Below are 19283 nucleotides of genomic sequence, written 5' to 3'. Positions count from 1 at the left end.
TAATTATTTTTAAAATTTTTAAAAATTATTTTTAACATCAACACTTCAAAGTGATCTGAAAATATAAAAAAAATTAATTTGAAATAAAAAATAAAATATTTTTAAATTTTTTCAAAAATATTTTTAAAATATAAAATAAACAGGTCATTTCCATCGAGATTTTTTTTTTGTTTTGAAAAAGACGTGATGAAGGTTTTGGTCGAAGTCAAGTAATTAGTCATTCTTAAATATAGAAAACACATTTCCTTGCAGTTTCTCACATCAGCAGTCCACTCCCAAACAAAACGTGGTCGATCTATATATATTTTAGTAGTGTGTATATATATACCTTTTTGGGATTCCATAGTAGCTGCTTCTCTTGTCATGATCATATATATATATATATAGCGACAATTCTATTTTACGAAGCTTTAGATAGAAAAAAAAAAACAAAGAATTTGATTTGACATCCACAAACGGAGTAACAATAACTTGGAAGATCAACTATTGTTGATAGTTTTTGAGATAAAAATAGGATTATCGAAAATAAAAGAGAAAATATGAAAAAATAGAGTAGTCATCTTAGAAATGAAAAGAAATTAGAAATTATATTTTGATTTCAGAGATTCAGGTAAGGAATTGATTATGTTTAAGGAAAGAAAATATCATTCTTACCGTATCATTTCAAATAAAATATTATATTTATTATGTGTTTTCTCAAAAAATGTTTTTCCTTTGTTTTTTTCTCATATCATTATCTTAATTATTTTTTGAGCTTATTCATGATTTGTCTTAATTTAATTATTTTGCAAAATATGTAACATTCATCCTAAGAATAGGAGCCTCGTCAATTAGGTTATTTGAAAAGTTCAATATTCATTTCTATAATATAAAACTTATCAATTAGACCATTCACAAAAAAAAGTAACATTCGTTCGCAAAAATAGGAGATTCGTTGATTGCGATTTAATAAATTCATATTTCATCTATAAAATAGGAGACTCGTTGATTAAGTCATTCATGAAAAATTTGATAAATATTAGGAAATGTATGAAAGAGAAGAATGAATTGTTTTATTATCATTGAATGACGTTGGCTATATAATAGCCTTACATAACAGAATTAATAGAAATGTGCAGCCCACGTTTAACAACTCTTAGAAACATGGTAAGACTAAATCAAATAATAATAACAGCAACCTTAACAGTAGGGATTTATTTAGACTAAGCAATAATGGACCAAAACAACATTGCCTCCCTTAAACTGAATGCTATAAGCATCAGTTTGTATCATTCTCAGAACAAATTCCAAATAATGCTCGCAACTTCAAAAAAGCATCTAGCTTGAGTGACTTTGTCATTATATCAACTATTTGATTTTGTGTGTTGCAGTAAATTAATTCCACAGTACCAGCCTTAGCAAGCTCCCGAAGAAAATGAAAACGCACATCGATATGCTTACTATGACCATGCATTACTGGATTTTTCGAAAGCTTGATTGCAGAACTACTATCACAATGAATAATAGTTGTTTTGTCTTGATTCAGTCCCAGCTTTTCCAGAACGCTTTTCAACCATACTGTTTGGCAAGCATACGAAGATGTAGCAATAAATTCAACCTTTGTGGTAGATAGACTTACTACTAGTTGTTTCTTTGATAGGCAAGATATTGTTCCTGAACTCAATCAGGAACTCAATAAAAATACATAGCTTGAAGTGCTTTTCCTATCTCCCAAATCTCCAGCATAATCACTATAAATGTAGGCAATAAGATCATTGTTTCCTCCATTCTTATAAAAAATTCCAAAATCAAGTGTTCCTTTCAAATATCTCAGCACTCTTTTTGCCACCTGCACATGAAACTCAGTTGGATTCTCCATATATCTACTTATAAGACTAACTACGAACATCATGTCTGGTCGTGTAGCAGTGAGATACATGAGACTACCCACCATTTGTTTAAAGTGAGTCTTGTCTACTTTAACTCCACCTTCATCCTTCACGAGCTTACAACCTGGAACAATAGGATTATGAATTGAATTGCTTCTATCCATTCCAAATCGTTGCAACACCTCTGACACATACTTTTCTGATTAATAAACACACCATTAGATTTCTGCAAAACTTCAAGACCTAGAAAATACCTCATTTTGCCAAGATCTGCCATGTCAAACTCATACTTCATGGAATTTTTAAATTCTGAGATCATTAATTCATCATTGTCAGTATAAATCAGATCATCAACATACAAACTGATAATCAAAAGGTTACCTTCTTTTCCTGTCTTGGTGAACAAAGTATGCTCATAGTCAAACTTTTCAAAACCTTCTTTCATGAAATATGCTTCTATCTGACTGTACCAAGCACGTGGTGCTTGCTTAAGCCCATAAAGTGTATTTTTAATTTATAAACCTTGTGTTCATGTCCTTTTTGCATATAACCACAAGGTTGTTCCACAAAAACTTCTTCATTTATCTCACCGTAGAGAAATGCAGACTTTACATCCAGCTGATATATAGCCTATCCTCTTTGAGCTGTAAGAACCACCACCAACCGAATTGTTTCCATGCGTGCTACAGGTGCGAATACTTTTGTATAATCAACCCCATACTGCTGAGAATATCCCTTCACTATAAGCCTTGCTTTGTACTTGTCTACTGCTCCATTTTCATTCAATTTGGTTTTGTAAACCCACTTCATGCCAACTTTCTTTCCCCCTGTAGGTAACTTCATTAATTCCCACGTACCATTTCGTTGTATGGCTTCCATTTTGACATCCATAGTTGTCCTTCATTTCTCACTTTTTACAGCATCTTCAAAATGAATTGGATCAGCTGCTGCAAACATTGCTAGTTGAGTTGCAGTGTCATCTTCAGAGAGTCCTTCTTCTATTTCAGAGTCACGTATCCAAACTGATGGTCTTCTATTTATTCGTTCATGCAAGCTAGGCAAACCTGCAGCCAAAAAATCATCAGAAGGATTTGCTGCTGCTGCTGCTGTATTTATATCAAGATCAGATTCATGGCTTTCGTTCGGTTCTGCTTCTTTTATAGCTTCTACTATAGTTGCATCATGATTAGAGCCACTGTGGTAGCCATCTTCTGCATTAACAGCTCCATGTTCAAAGCCATTGTGATCGCCATCTTCTGTATTAACAGCTGCATGCTCCTCTTCACCTCATTCCAAATTACACCTAATTGCTGCATCATACTGCTTGTCCCAATTCCAACCTTTAACTTCTTCAAACACAACATCCCTACTGACTATGATCTTTTATGATGCAGGATCATAAAGTCGATAAGCTTTGGACTCTTCACTTACACCCAATAAAACACAAGCCAAATTTTTATCATCTAGTTTTGCTCTTTTACTGTCAGGTATATAGACATGGCTGATACAGCTGAAAACTCTGAAATACACAACAGAAGGTTTGATGCCACTCTATGCTTCTTTTGGAATCTGATTTCTGATAGCCAATGTAGGACTTCGATTGAGGACATGCACTGTCCAATTAACTGCTTCAAGCCAGAAAGTTTTCAGAATTTTCTTCTCAGAAAGCATGTTGCATACCATATTCATTATGGTTCTGTTCTTGCGTTCGACGACTCCGTTTTGTTGAGGCGTGTAGGTTGTTGTTAACTGACGTTGTACACCATTTACATCACAAAAGGTATTAAATTCTTGTGATGTAAACTCTCATCCTCTATCAGTACGTGGGCCTCTAATGAAAGTGTCTGTCTTCTTTTCAACATGAACTTTGAATCTCTTGAAAGCATTAAAGGTTTCTGATTTTGCTGCCAAAAAGAAAACCCATGTTTTTTTTACTAAAGTCATCTATAAAGGTGAGTAAATACCATTTCTGGCTATTGGAGATTGGCTTGATCGGCCCACAAATATCGGCATGTATGAGCTGAAGAATTTGTGAAGCTCTCCAGGTGCTTTTCTTTGGAAATGGATCTCTTTGTTGCTTTCCTACTAGACAATCCTTGCATAGCCTGGAAGGAGACGTGAATAATGGTAAAACATTCACCATTTGTTTCTGCTAAAGAGTTTTCAAGCCTGTAAAACTCAAATGTCCATATCCGCAATGCCAAAACTGCACCATATCTTCAGTGATTGTGTTGAAACAAACGGTTTTTAATGGATGAGATGCAGTATGCATCACAAACATCTGATTTGCTGACATCTTTGTGTCCATGATCAAACCTTGTTCATGATGAAACACCTTACACCTTCCATGTTGAAATAGAATATCCAGCCCCTTCTCTTGTAATTGCCCAATGCTCAACAAATTGTTCTTCAGCTTCGGTATAAAGAATACATTCGTGAAAATCTGTGTTTTGCCATTAACCTGTAGCCTGACATTTCCCTTTCCCATTACAGCCATGCTTGCATTGTTGCCTAGTTTCACTGAATCTCTGAATTTATCATTCAAGTCTAAAAAATAGTCTTTCTTCCCACACATATGGTTGCTGCAGCCGGAGTCAAGAAACCACAAATCCTCGTTGCTGATGTTGTTCATTTCCATGTATGCCATTAGCAACATTTCTTCTTAAGTTTCTGCATAATTAGTTTCCTTTTCCTTGCTTGGACATTCCCATTAAAAGTGTCCAAGTTTGTGACAGTGGTAGCATTCCACTGTATTTTTGCTGAAATGTTGTCTGCTTCTTCCCCATCCCTTGCCTCTAGAGCTGAAAGTGTCCAAGTTTGTGACAGTGGTAGCGTTCCATTGTATTTTTTGCTAAAATGTTGTCTGCTTCTTCCCCATCCCCTGCCTCTAGAGCTACCATGACCACAACTTTTTCCTCCAAATTGATCACCGTGAGTGATCTACAATGCATGTTCGTCTTCAACATGGGTACTTATACGCTGTTCATGGACAAGTAGGTTGCTTTATAGCTTGTCAATGGATAAGGTGTCTATATCCCTTGACTCTTCAATGGAACACACAACATAATCAAATTTTTGCGTTAAAGATTGCAAAATCTTTTCAATAACAGCAGTATCTCCTTTGTTTTCACCGTTGGCCTTCATTTTATTTGCTATGCTAAGAGTCCTAGCAAAATATTCATTCACTGATTCTCCTGCCTTTATGTGGAGAATTTCAAAATCCTTTCGAAGTGCTTGTAAAAATGCATGCTTGACTTTGATCATTCCTTAAAATTTTTGTTTCATGGAATCCTATATATTTTTTTGTTGTATCTTTGTTAAGAATCGTTTCCAGGATTGAACGATCTAATGCTTGAAATAGATAGTTTTTGGCATTCAAGTTTTTTAGCGTATGATCTTCAATATGCTTTCTCTGAGCATCTGTGAGAATAATACCTTCTGCTGTAGCAAGAACTCCATTCTCTATCAAGCCCCAATATTCCTTTGACTGTAAGAAGTTTTCCATAAGCATTGCCTAGTGATCATAATGCCCATCAAAATGTGGAACTGCTGGTTGCACAAATGAACTTTCTGTCGTCATACTTGAAAACTGCTGCTTCACACTTTAATCAGGCTCGCTAAGGTGCTTTGATACCAAATGATAAATATTAGAAAATGTATGAAAGAGAAGACTAAATTGTTTTATTATCATTGAATGACGTTGGCTATATAATAGCCTTACATAACAGAATTAACAAGAAATGTGCAGCCCATGTTTAACAACTCCTAGAAACATGGTAAGACTAAATCAAATAATAATAATAGGACCCTTCACATTAGGGATTTGTTTAGACTAAGCAATAGTGGACCAAATCAACAAAATTAATGTTCATCCCTAAAAATAAAAGAATAGTCTATTAGATAATTCATGAAGAAATTGACGAATGAAATGAAAACTCATTCAAGTTCATTAAACATAAGATTATATGAAGAAAAGAAACAAAAGTAAAACAAGAATCCAAGACTACATCCTTGTTATAGGCTTTACGTAGAAGAAAAATCAAAACGCTCATCATCTATATATGATCAATAAAGCATGAGTTGGAACCTTAAAAGGTTGTTACTCTTCTTTGCAAGCAAGGTCAATACCAAAAAGTATTAAAATCTGGTCATGATACCAAAAGCTATAAATTTTTCATGCTTAAGTGTTGAACTCGCACGGGAAGGAAAATTAGAGCATTATGCACATGCATGGTCGACAATTTTCACATTCTTGAGAGAAAATTTTCAAACTTTACAAACTCTAGCTTTTAATATTTAAAGCTAAGATACACTCAAGTATGTAACAGATAAAAGAGGCATAAATAAAGGCATTTAACTCAAAAAAGAAAGAGGAAGACCCACATAAATCTCTCTCTCTCTCTCTCTCTCTCTCTTTACTTTCTTTTTCCTTCTTCCTTTCCCAGTTTTGTGTCTTTTTTTTCTGTCTCAACTTCTTTCTTTTTAAACCTCCCATTGCCTTCTTCTTCTTCTTTTCTTTCCCATAAGTTCTAGGGCCCATGATTTGGCTAGATCGAGACCCTTGAACATGGAAAGTAAGTCTTAACTTTCCCTCGACTATCCTAGTACTAAGATTGGGGCTGGCAAAGTCATTGTCCTAACTTATGTGATGTATTTTACAGGGTGGTTTTGGCATGGTTAGACATTGTTTACAAGGCTAAAAGGTGTAGGTTTTTTGGGTTGGGTTTGCAGGTGGGATGTTAAGAGGTGCATTGGTGCATTTTTTTTTTTTATAACGGGTATGAGATTGTTGGATAATGGACCAAAATTCTCCGTCACAAAGGGTTAAAAACCCTTTTATTCCATCCATGATCGGGAGCAGTAAGAGAACATTTTTGTTTCTTCAAAACAATATCGTATTGATATGTTTTTATTATTTTATTTCCTAATTAATAAAACAATATCATTTTAAAATATTATTTTAATTTAGATTTAAAATAGTTTTTTTAACCTAAAATAATTTTGTTTGAAATGTCAAAGTTTAAGCTAGTTCTTTAATCTCTCTACTTTCTCCAAGTTCATTCTTGGTCTTCTAATTTTTTATTTTCGATCTATTTTGACATTAAATTTATTTATTTATTTTAATTTCATCCCTAATTGAATTAATAGAATCCCTAATTTTTTCTACCTTTTTCTTTTTAGTTCTTGTTGCTTTAATTTTTCAATTTCAACCAATTTCAACTTTTTTCTTCAATTTATTTTCAATTATACTCGTGATTATACCCCAAGTTATTCGTGAACTTTTTCCTTGTTTTATCTTGACCTTTGGCTTAATTTTTCATTAGTTGTCCAATTTTACCTCTAAATATTATTTGTTTTCGTTCTTTTATATATATATATATATACCTAATTATGTGCTCAACAAATTTGAGGTTTACAACTTGGTTGGATAGATTAACCAAAATTCAATAATTTTAGAGAACCTGATCAAACATTTTAGTCCAACTAAAAATTAAGGGTTTTCAGATTTTCATGCTTCTTTGCTTCTACTTAGAAATGATAATGATGATGGTGGTGGTGATGGTGATGGTGGTGGTGGTGGTGATAAAGCAAACTTGATTTATTTTCATCACACTACTATTTATAGCAAGGTCTAGCTCTAGTGATAGAGGTTATTAAGAGTTTTTATGCTTTATTATTTTTGGCAAAACAAAGGTTATATAGATTCCAAAAGAAGACAAAGTAATGCATTAATCCATATAGAAATCTTGTTTCCAAAAGGGTAAAGTTACATCTACTGGGTAAACTTGTCTTGACGAAAAGATAATTTTGATGTTGGAAATTTTCTTGGTTATTCCTCCTCTAGCAAAGCATATAGAGTTTACAACAATAGAACACTTTGTCTTGAAGAATTCATGCATGTTGCCTTTAAGAAAACTTAAAATAACAAAATTATTGATATAAATGAACGTGTTTAACATTTAAATCTTAATGATACGACCCCTATGTAAGCTAACAATAAAGGAATGGACAACGACCAACCAAGCTCAAACAATCAATAAAATATGGCAAGTAACTCATTTGTACCCCTAAAAGAACTAAGATATGTAAGCTCTTATCCTCTAGAGTTAATTATTGGTAATTGTTTTAAAAGTACTAAGACTAGAGCACCTCTTAGAAATAGCAGTGCTAATTATGTATTTGTTTCTCATATTGAGCCTAAATCATTTCTAGAATCTAAAAAGAATGAAAATTGTATCTTAGCCATGCAAGATGAGCAAAACCAATTCAAAAGAAATGATGTTTAGGAATTAGTTCCTAGACCTAGCAACCAATCTAGCATTGGAACTAAATGGGTGTTTAGGAACAAAGTTGATGAACATAAGACAACAATTAGAAACAAAGCTAGATAAGTTGACAATAGTTATAATCAAGAAAAAGGTAGACATCACCCCCCCTGATTTTTTAGCCATCACAACAGTGGCAGAATTCTAGGCTAGCGCTCAGTAGATAAGAGGTTGTCTACCACTGCAGGTGACCTATCGCTAGCTTTAAAAAAACCACAGGACCGGACGACTCGTTGTCTACTCCTGATTAAGGCTAAAAGCCTGGGTTTGGCTTATCAATGCTTGGCCTGGGTTTTTCTTTATTATTTTACAATTTTATCCTTGAAAATTAGGTTTTTTAAAGTTATTTATTGATGTTTTTTTTAATTTCATCCTTCAATATTTGGTTGATTTTAAATTTGAATTCAACTTATTTTGATTTACTTATTGTGGCATAATTATGGTCTAAAAAAATATCTTGACATTTAGCTGGTGCTTAATTTTATGAATGTTTTGATTTGCTTGTTATAGGATAATTGTGGTCTCAAACAAATATCGTGGCATTTAGTTGGTGCTCAATTATGTGATTGTCTATTTTTGTTATCGCAACCTCGCGAGCGGAGCGCGGCGTCGCGACGATCCTCGATTGATTTGGGGGTCTTTGTTGTTTGTGTAAAAAGGAGTCGCCACCTAGTATTATGGTCACTAGGAAACCTAACTGGTCTTTCAGAGATTCTAAGGTAAGGGACTGGTTGCGTAAAGGGAAGATATCAACACCCCTAGTACGCCCTACCTAAGGTAAGTTGCTTGGTGTTTGGTTTGCCTTATAATTGTTATGGTATTGGTGTTTTTCTAGGATACGTTTTGCTATGATGAATGGATTTGGGCTGAAAGTTTAAAAAGAAATAAACCTTGATCAATGTGGATCACACCCTTAGATATGTCTACAAAGTACCAAGGAGAACCAATGCAGATCTCTTGAAATCTGTGTTTGATTCAGACTAAATTTGTTAAGATAGAAATCCAAGGAGATTTCATGTGCTTTAAAAGCTCATTTTCCCTTAGTATTTCAAGAGTTCGCGACTCGTAAATCGCAAGGAGGAGCAACAAAAAATTTAGAAATCTAAGGAAATTCAGAGCGCTTTAAAAGCCTCCTTTTACCTTAGTATTTCATACTTTCATGGCTCGTAAACCGTGGAATCAAAAATTGAAATTTCCTTGATTATAATCAAGGCTGTATGATGACATATTATTCATAGAAAATTATTTTGGATATTTACCACTGAGGGTTTCTTTATCCAAATATTAACAGTAAATAATAACAAGTTATTCCCAATAATATTTTGGATATTCGTCCTTTAAGGATTTCTTTATCCAAACATTAGTGGTGAATAATAGATAAATTCCACCCAAAAATAAGATTTTTATATTTTTTGGAATATTGGCCAATACCCTTTGGAGTTTTACAAACATGTTGTAAAATCCAGAAATGCAAGAAAATATTTTTTGTTGTGTTTAAGAAATCCATGCGAAAACATATTTTTCAAAACTTTCAATATTTTTTATAAAAAAAAAACATTCAAAACATGTTAGGATATTGGCCGTATGCAACACTCAAGAATTTGTTTTTGATATATATATGTATATTTGCTGCAATTGTGTCGAAAAACCGGGTATTCTAAATACGAGAGTGGTATATATTTTTTTTACATAAAGAAAAATTTAGACTTTAAAATAAATATTTCAGAAAATAAATCCCTTTACTTTATTTTATCTTTTTTTCAAAAAAAAAAGAGTAAGTCTGGCGGGGTCACTTGCCCAAACAAGTGACCCGGTTGGACACAAAAAAAGGGGCGCAATTTATAACTCAAGAAGGCTGGTGAATACTGTTCAAGTGAATTAATTCACTTGAACAGTGTAAACTCAAAACAGAAAAATACATGCTGTGGGGTGAAGAGAAAAAAACAAACCTGAGAACGGAAGCGAAGAAGCTGCAACGACGTTGTTCGTTTGTTTTAAATATTTTCCTGCAGATCCTTTTGCAGCTAATAATAACCAGAGACCGAAAGACTCACTTGTGCCTCCTTAGCTACTGGTAGATGATGGGAGAAACAAGGATACTGAAGCTGATGTGCTGGTGAATTGAACGTTCTTCTTCTCTTGCTTTTACTGGTTTCCCCGTCGCCTGCCTCTCCTTTCTCCTCTCTTTTGTTTCTTTCACAGTGACGAAAGGATGTATGGGAGCCAAAGGCTCTATGAATCAAAGAAAGAAACCCCTTTGTTCCCCTGTTACCTGCGTTTTTACTAACTCCCTGCCTCTCGTGTTTTTCTTCTTTCTTTTGCTGTGTTCGTTTTTCTTTCTTTTCTCTCTGTTTTTTCTCTTATTTTTTCTGCTCTCTTTTGCTGCTTTTTTTCCTCTATTTTCTCCTGTCTTTTCTTTTTGCTTTGCTTTTTTTCCCCCTTTGCTAGGTCAGTAGAGGGTTTATATAGCCTAATCACATCTCTTTATTAGGAAAGATTCAATGCATTAATCTTGGATACAAATCCCAGCTGACTTGCAGCCAAATAATGCAAATGAGGAAACTACAATATTCTTATTTATTACGTGCCGATTCTAGTGATTTCTTTCCAACATTAACTCTTCATCCCAGCCATCTATGCTAGGGATAAAATCCCAGCCATTAGATGATGGTGAGGTTCTTCTCTTCATGGCATTTTGCAGCTGTCAAAAGCTGCTGTTTCCTATGAATTATAGCTGCACAAAAATGTTATTTTCCTTATTCGGTGTGATAGAAATCTTGTCATTTATGATGATCCAACCCCCCTCTCCAGCTGTCAATATCCTTCTTCAATTCAATCCCTCATTTTAGCACTTTTCGATTCAGTTGGTCAAAAAAAATCCTTCGAATCAGTCCCGCGAACTTAGGCAAAAAATCATTCTTGCTGCAGGAATCCCTGCTTTCACACTAGATATTCAAATGAGAATATCTTGAGCTTCTGATATCGAAATCAAGCGATTCAAGAGCCCATATTTATCTACGTGTCTAGGACTATAGCTTTGATGAAGGAGTCGAAGTGAGATAAAATCTTTTTATAGAACAGAAATTGGCAGTAATCTAGTTGGTCAAAAGGGATTTCCGGGTCTAACTCAAAAACTAACGAATGCCGAGAATCCTGATATGACTGAGAGTATGAACTAAGAATAAAAATCACAAAAACTAGGCCAAAATAGAATTTTTTTAGTGTAGACTCGAGTCAATATCCTTCTCGCGGCACGTGGGGTCCAAAATTGAGTAACAACATTTGTTATCATATAATTAAGTAAAAAATATATATTACATAACAAGTTATTAAACCCAATAGAATCCACGATCAAGTTGTGAGTTTAACATGTTAAACCTTGAAACACAGGTTTATTTATTATGTCGTTGTCTTCATATTTTTTTTCTTGAATTTTTTTTTATAAATTCAAATTAATTTTTTATTGATCTTCAAGATTACTTGTAGACATGCAAGTCAAAAGGATCACATTAGGATAACTCCTAAATGGTTTAATTAATTACTCAAATTAAATAACGAGTTGAGTTTAAGAGATTTCAAGGATGTCATACTGAACATGATTTAATAATACTATCAAAAAGTTTATTGTGACCTAATTTTTTTTATATTAAAACAGTTTTCACCCAACTATGTATGATATATACTCTGTTTTAATTATAAAAGCTAAAAAAAGTAATTATTGTGTAAGAGGATAATTCAAAATCTTCATGTTCAAGTGGCTAAATTAATTACATTCAAATCATGTGTTAATGATTAAAATAACATAATTAAAAGATTTTTACTCACTAAAATTTAGTAACAAAATAAAAAAAACCAAAACAAGATAATGTTTTTCCTCGTTTTGGCCCTTTTATTTTTTTTAGTTGCTTAGTTTTTTTTTCAATTTGATCCTTTCAAATTTAGTTAATTTAAGGTGAGGGTTAATGATGGGTTTTTCACAACATTTAAAAAAGGTTTCCTGAATTAAATCAATAATCAATTTGACAAGACCAAATTTAGTTTTATTAATTAAATATAATTAAAATTATGAGGACAAAAATTAACATTGGAACATATTCCTACACTTTTTTTCATAGAGATACTATAGTTGGGGCATGTTATTAGCACTTTTAGTCCCTACTTTATTTAATTTATTTTTAATTTAAACCCTTTTTTGTTGAGGTTTTTGCATTTTGGTCCAAGACTTTAGTTTATTCATGTTTTGGTCCTTGAGCTTGAGAGAGAAAAGAGAGTTGCTGGAAAATGGCAAAAAAAGAAGAAGATTGGTTGGTCTAATTCTGTCCAAAACAATTGATAAAAATATTAGGGTCAAAGTGTTCCTGTAAAATAAGAAAAGTATCATTGAGGTGTTTTTGGGATTTCATATGACCTAAAAAAATAGATTAGGATGGAGAGAGAAAGTTTAACCCATTTGATTTTGTGTTTTTATGTTATTTTTTGGTTTTCTTATGTTGACAAATTGTTTTTTTAGGTTTCTAAAGGTGTTTTTTAAGTGAAATTGAGTTGAAATGAGTTTTTAGGCTAAAAAAACCCCATGATTTTCAAGCACCTCTATGGTGGTCAAATTCTAAGTAGACAGGTGAAAGGTTTTCTGCCACCACAAGCGACTTGTCGCCCACTTTTTTTTATATAAAAAGGATGATCCTTTTAAAAAAAATAGACCTAGATGTATCGGCTTGCTCCAGACCTACCCTACTAACCTTTTATTTTAAGGCCTAAACGCACTAGGGTGATCAAGCTCATGTTAGAGAATAATATAAATCATATCCTAGAACCTTACCTAACAGCTTAAGCTATTGGATTGAAATGGTTCTTTGACATGATATCAGAGTCATTGATGACCAAGTGGTCTCGAGTTCGAATCTCACCACTCCCCATGTATTTGATAAAAAATAAGCACAAGGTAATATGAGTCTGTGCAAGTTTCAAGCTCAAAAGGCTTTCACTTGAGGGGGTGTGTTAGAGAATAATATAAATCATATCCTAGGACCTCACCTAACAGCTTAAGCTATTGGGTTGAGATGATTCTTTGACATGGTATCAGAGCCTTGATGACCAAGTGGTTTCAAGTTCGAATCTCATCATCCCCATTTATTTGATAAAAATTAAGCAAAGGTAATGTGGACATGTGCCTGTTTCAAGCCCAAAGGGCTTTCACTTGAGGGGGTGTGTTGGAAAATAATATAAATCATATCATGAGACCTCACCTAATAGTTTAAGCTATTGAGTTGAGATGGTTCTTTGATAGCTCATGCACCTAGTATGGCGTACTTTTTTGTGTCCTTTCACTTTTTATTGTTATTTTTTTTAATTTTTCCTTCACCATTTATTTGATTTAAGGTTAAAATTGATGATTTGTCTTAGTTAACTTTGTGAAGGTTTCTCAAAATGTTTAAAAAATGCTTGCTTTTTCCTTTTTTTTTCTTTTTCATCCTTAAAAAGGAGATTTTAGTTTATTTATTTTGTTTTCAATTTCATCCTTAAATATTTTGTTAATTGAGAATTGAATTTTATAATTTATTTTAATTTGTTTTTTATAAGATTATTGCAATTTCAAATAAATATCTTATTGTTAGGTTGATGCTCGATACAAGTATCTACTTTTGTTATTGTATCATTAGATATAAAAACACTTTAAAAAAGTTGTTAAAAAGCCTAGCGGAGACATATTTGACGATTAACTTAAATTGATTAAATTATCTTATTAATATATAAAAAGTGCTTTTTAATTAATTTTTTAAGAATATTTTACCTCTTGAAACCCACGCTAACAACTTTATCTATATTTTCAACTGCTAGAGTGATGAAACTTCTCATGCGTGCTAAAAACGTAGACTACGATGTATCTAATAATTACTAATTATATGAGTGAAAAAACATGCTCATTCGTGCAATATTCCTTAGCTATGAGTAGCAACACCCAATACCTTTCTCCCCATCAATTACCCTCCATCAACAACACGAATTATTAATTATAATCCACGTACGCTACCATGTGGTCCCCAATTCCCAATACAGCACAATGACGTCATCTTGATGACATCACCATGCATAGCCAAGAGTCGGCACGTGGCACGCTTGAGGCACCTTCATTGTAACTCGCCAGGAAGGTGTCTAGGAAGGAGAGCAGATCAAAAGAATTAAAAATAACCATATTTTTGTAATAGATATTTTCACTTTATTATAAATATATAAACATGTATATATATATTGGAAGCATGCCCACCATATTTAATACGTGTCCCTCTCTATCAGCACCACTGTATCCAGAGACTCGCCATTTCTGTGAGTAATAATAATGGACTATGCTCAGAACCCTAAACCTAGCTATAATTATTCTTATATCAATGAAGGTTTAGATCCGTGGGCGATTGAGTTTCAGCCGTCGGATTATCTCATGCTTGATGATGGATTTGGTGAAGATGATTCATCCTCGCAAAATATGGTATCATCGGAGCAAGTTGCCAGTGGTTCATCAACCGGATACAGTGGTGCAACATCAAGAAATAATAGCATGCAAGTGATGATATTGATGCCCATTTTAGATTATTCTACTGCTAATCCTTTAATTTTTTCTGAAGAAAAAAAGAAAGATGCAAATAAAGATTAGCTTTTATTTTGTTTCTTGAAGATCCAAGATGCTAATCTTTTCTACAACTCTTCTTTTTTTGTATATCTGTACAGAAAATGCAAGAATGGAGTGAAGAAAAACAAGACAGAAGTGGAGCATAGAGTTGCATTTAGAACAAAATCTGAGCTGGAGATCATGGATGATGGATTTAAATGGAGGAAGTATGGAAAGAAGTCAGTCAAGAACAGCCCAAATCCAAGGTAAGAATGTAGAAATTTAATTTTTTTTAAATTATATATTTAGATAAAGAGAGTTAATTCACGAGATTTTCATAGGTGGTCAAGCTATCTGGGATCTCATGTACATGATCTTTATGGCATTGATAAAGCAATTCTCAACTATCTCACAATTGTCATACTAATTAACTATAATATATAAGAAATATTTAATGCTCAAGGACCCATTTCTCTGAAGTTCTTGATTGATGGCCTTAGATTAGGTTGGCTGCAGTAATATAACCTTTTTTAATAATTTGAATAGGCACAGCAACTTCTCTAATTAGCCTTTATAAAACATCAGTTATCGTCTACTTTGCAATTTGCAATTGGGATTCTCAGGCCACTGCCCACACACTCACAGTCACCACCACCACAGTTGAGAGACCAGAGATGGTGGCTGAAGAGCGAGCAAGGGCATCATTCACGTGAAACCCATAAAAAGCAGCCCATGGTTTTATACATTCGTGCCTTAGCTAGCTAAAAACATTTGCTCACAGCACTGAAGGCGACTGAAAGGCGCTCACCGATCACATCATATAGAGCGCCAGCGCACCTAGCTAGCTAAGAAGATATCAACATGCCTTTTATCCCCATCTCCCTATCTGCACAATATACACACACATATAGCCCGAGTGTCTGTGTTGTGTTACTTGACTTTTCCATTTATTCGGCGATAAGCATGCATGTATACACAAGTCCTGCCAATTAAGACATCTTTTGCAGCCAGCGCACTGAGAGTAATGAAGGGATATTGCCATGGCTCTAATGTATATATCTACTATATGCTATATGCATGTGGTCCAGGAGCTTGCTGGGAAACTTAATAATGTCCTGCTTTCGGGGCTTTTCATTGATAAATAGTACTCTTATACAAGTGGATATTACCTGATTTCATAGCACTCTCTTGGTATTTTAGACTCTCCCACTAACTTAATCTCTTTCACAGCTCATTTGTTTTATGAATTAATCAGAGTAAAGTAAGAGTAGCTAGCTAGGGACTATTCTATATATATATATTTCGATTCTTATAGACTTTCACTTGTGATTGTGTAAGAAAAATGACCCCCAGGAAAATGGCATGAGATTGGATGGATTTGATGCAATTATACATTCTTGAATACAAAAGCTCAGAATAGTGGTTCCAATATGAGATTATTGGAACCACGGTCCACGCCACTCCAACAATTGATTTTTTTGTGTTTAGTTTTGTAATTTTCTGAATTATAATGATATAAACTATTGTAAATTATAATGACTTGTCATCTGTCAAGTTGTAATGACCATATATATATATATATATATATATATATATATATATATATGAAAGCCCACTCATTATCCACAGGAATATTGAAGGTCTCCATCAGTCGTTATATATGGTGCATATACATCGGCATTGAGCGTACTTTATAACCTCTGAGTAGAGTGAAGAGTCTAGTTAATCTCCCCTCGCACTTTAAGGCAGGAAAACATTGCAATGATTTATGTGGGCAGGCCCACGATCCCATTTCTTAAGATTTACAGCTGAAAACGCATTATTCGTATGATCATGACCACCACCCATACCTACATGCATGCATCTTCATTAATTTATAGATTTAGTGATTGTTTGGAAGAAAAAAATAATTAAAAGAATAGAAAGGATTATGAAAAGACTGCACAATCGTGCTTAGAAACAAATTAAAAGAATAGAAATGATTATGAAAAGACTGCCAAGAGTAGATCTCTAGACCTCTCTAGCTATATACATGCTTTGATAATGAACATGGTTTTGATATATCATTGTTAATTCTAAGTTGATTTCTGTAATTAATTGTGCAGGAATTACTACAAATGCTCAAGTGGTGGATGCAATGTAAAGAAGAGAGTAGAAAGAGATAGAGAAGACTCAAGATATGTGTTAACTTCATATGATGGAGTGCACAACCATGAAAGCCCTTGCATGGTCTATTACGATAGCCAGATGCCTCTCATGGCTTCTAATGCTTGGACCTTGCAACCTTCTTCTGTCCACTCTGCTTCCTTTTCCTAGTTCAAAATATCTATATCCGTTTCTTCGGTTCAAATGTTATGGCTTTTCTTTTTATTCCTTTTCTTTTTCACTGTAGTTTTATAAATATATACCATGAGAATATTTTAATCGATATTTACTGATGAATTTAACAATAAAAAAATTTAGTCAATAAATATCATCGTAATATATCAACAAAAACATTTTATTAATTTTTTTATTTTTATTATAGTGTTATTTAGCTATTAAAATCATCATGCATCTTATATTATAGTGACTTTTTCCCTGTAATATAGTGATTTGAGTGAGAATGATGTGTTAGCGATCACTCATAACCACCATGTCAACAAGGTTTTAATGTCCTAAGAACAATCAAAGCCCCTATTTCTAATACAACTTCTTTTAACGCCATAAAAAAAATATTTAAATGGTAAATAATTATTTGATATCATTAATATAGATGACCTAGTGAATGAAACTTAAAATCTGCAGTCTTGATTCCTTATTTAATTCAAAATAAATTATTTGAAAGTTATTTTAATATAATTTGATTGATTCAGTCAATTTAGAAGTAGATCAATCAAACTTGGTTGACTAACAAGAAAAACAATTTTAAAAAAAAAAATTTGAGAAAAAAATGATAAAATCAATAATATTTTTATATAATTTAAATTTAAAATTAAATTATGTAAGAGTATTTTTAACATGATTTAGTTGATTTATATAGTTGGTTAAAAATAACTTAGAAAATCATTAAAAAAAATTAAAGTGAAACTAAATTGAGATAAATTGAAAAAAGGAAAACATAAAAAAGGGAGGGCACGTACAACAGTAAAGCAAGTGCATTTACCCCATTAGTTTGTTTAGGTAATCGCTCTAACATTCTCCTTTACCTCTGTTCAATCTCTCTAAATGACCCATCAATAAAAATAAAAATTATTTATAGAAATCTGGAAACTAAATGTCATGATTCATTAACTCAGCCCGTTTCTTTGCTGAAAAATAATTTTTTTTGAAAAATAAATTTCAGAAAAAATAAATTCTGAAAAAATATTTTTGATATTTGGTAGTGTAATGAAAAATAAGTTGGAAAATACTTTTCAGTATTTGGTTATGTTATGGAAAATAAGTTGAAAAACAACTTATTAATGTTTTATTTTTTTCAAGTTTATTAAAATAATGAGGAACAAATCTTACAAATTAAAAGGTTGAACATGAATGAAATTGAAAAAAAAATAATTTCATAAATTATATCAGATAAAATAAATAATAATCAAAATAATAGAGATCAAATAAAAAATAAAAAAATTAAAAGATGAAGAAATTAAAATAATAATAATTAACATTTCATAAATTATTTCAAATAAAATAAATAACAATCAAAAGAATGAGGACCAAATTTGATAGATAAAAAAATGATAAGAAAAAAGCAAATAACAATTATAAAAATAAGGACCAAAGTTAATATAAAAATTCAATTTTAAGAGATGAAATTAAAAAATAAATATTCAAAACAAAATATATATAGTAATCAAAAGTTTGAGGATTAAATTTGATATAATCAGCAAATAATGACCTTTTTAAATTTTTTACAACTTCCGGAAAGTGTTTTCCATCTAAATTTTTCAGAAAAACACTTTTCTAAAAACCAAGCTAAATTTTTCTTTGACTGGAAAGTGTTTTCCGTTAACCAACTTTTCTAATTGCAAACAAACACATGAAAGTTTAGAAAGTGTTTTCCTGGAAACCACTTTCCAGAAAACAAACATAACTTAAAGGGAAAACACTTTCCTGGAAACCAAGTTAAATTTTCCTTTGATTGGAAAGTGTTTTTCGTTGACTGAAAAGTATTTTTCTTTGACCGAAAAGTGTTTTTTTTTACCAAAAGTGTTTTTCATCAACCATCTTTTCTAATAACAAATAAATATAAAAAAATTTAAAAAATAATTTTTAAAAAATTACTTTTCAATAAACAAAAATGCTTGAGACAAGAAAACCTATCCGTAAGAGTTGGTCTAATCGAAGTTCACTATTGATTCCTCCTTCTGGACTAATCGATCCTAACATAATATACATTATATTATACTAACGCGAATAAGTAACAAACATGTTGAGATGGCCGAGTTGGTCTAAGGCGCCAGATTAAGGTTCTGGTCCGAAAGGGCGTGGGTTCAAATCCCACTCTCAACA

At 32.5% G+C, this 19283-nt stretch overlaps 1 protein-coding gene and 1 non-coding gene across 2 annotated transcripts; both read left to right on the top strand.

Moving 5' to 3' along the window:
• Positions 1–14447: 14447 nt before the first annotated feature.
• LOC133672954 (probable WRKY transcription factor 51) lies at positions 14448–17228 on the top strand. Its single transcript, XM_062093527.1, has 3 exons — positions 14448–14749; positions 14918–15064; positions 16904–17228. Exons 1-3 carry the CDS (start codon positions 14532–14534, stop codon positions 17112–17114), a joined length of 576 nt encoding a protein of 191 aa, XP_061949511.1. The 5' UTR covers positions 14448–14531; the 3' UTR covers positions 17115–17228.
• A 1974-nt stretch (positions 17229–19202) lies between these two features.
• TRNAL-AAG (transfer RNA leucine (anticodon AAG)) lies at positions 19203–19283 on the top strand. Its single transcript has one exon. It is a non-coding gene; the product is annotated as a tRNA-Leu (tRNA).

The sequence above is a fragment of the Populus nigra genome, chromosome 14 (assembly GCF_951802175.1).
Source record: "Populus nigra chromosome 14, ddPopNigr1.1, whole genome shotgun sequence".
Taxonomy (NCBI): Eukaryota; Viridiplantae; Streptophyta; class Magnoliopsida; order Malpighiales; family Salicaceae; genus Populus; species Populus nigra.
The sequence above is the reverse complement of the archived record's forward strand: the minus strand, read 5'-3'. Positions and strand labels throughout refer to the sequence as shown.

Excerpts from the sequence above, each read along its gene's own strand:
- LOC133672954 (XM_062093527.1), top strand. The coding sequence starts at position 14,532 with ATGGACTATGCTCAGAACCCTAAACCTAGCTATAATTATTCTTATATC. Across the intron at positions 14,750-14,917 it reads ACATCAAGAAATAATAGCAT|AAAATGCAAGAATGGAGTGA; the intron begins GCAAGTGATGAT and ends ATATCTGTACAG. Across the intron at positions 15,065-16,903 it reads AAGAACAGCCCAAATCCAAG|GAATTACTACAAATGCTCAA; the intron begins GTAAGAATGTAG and ends TTAATTGTGCAG.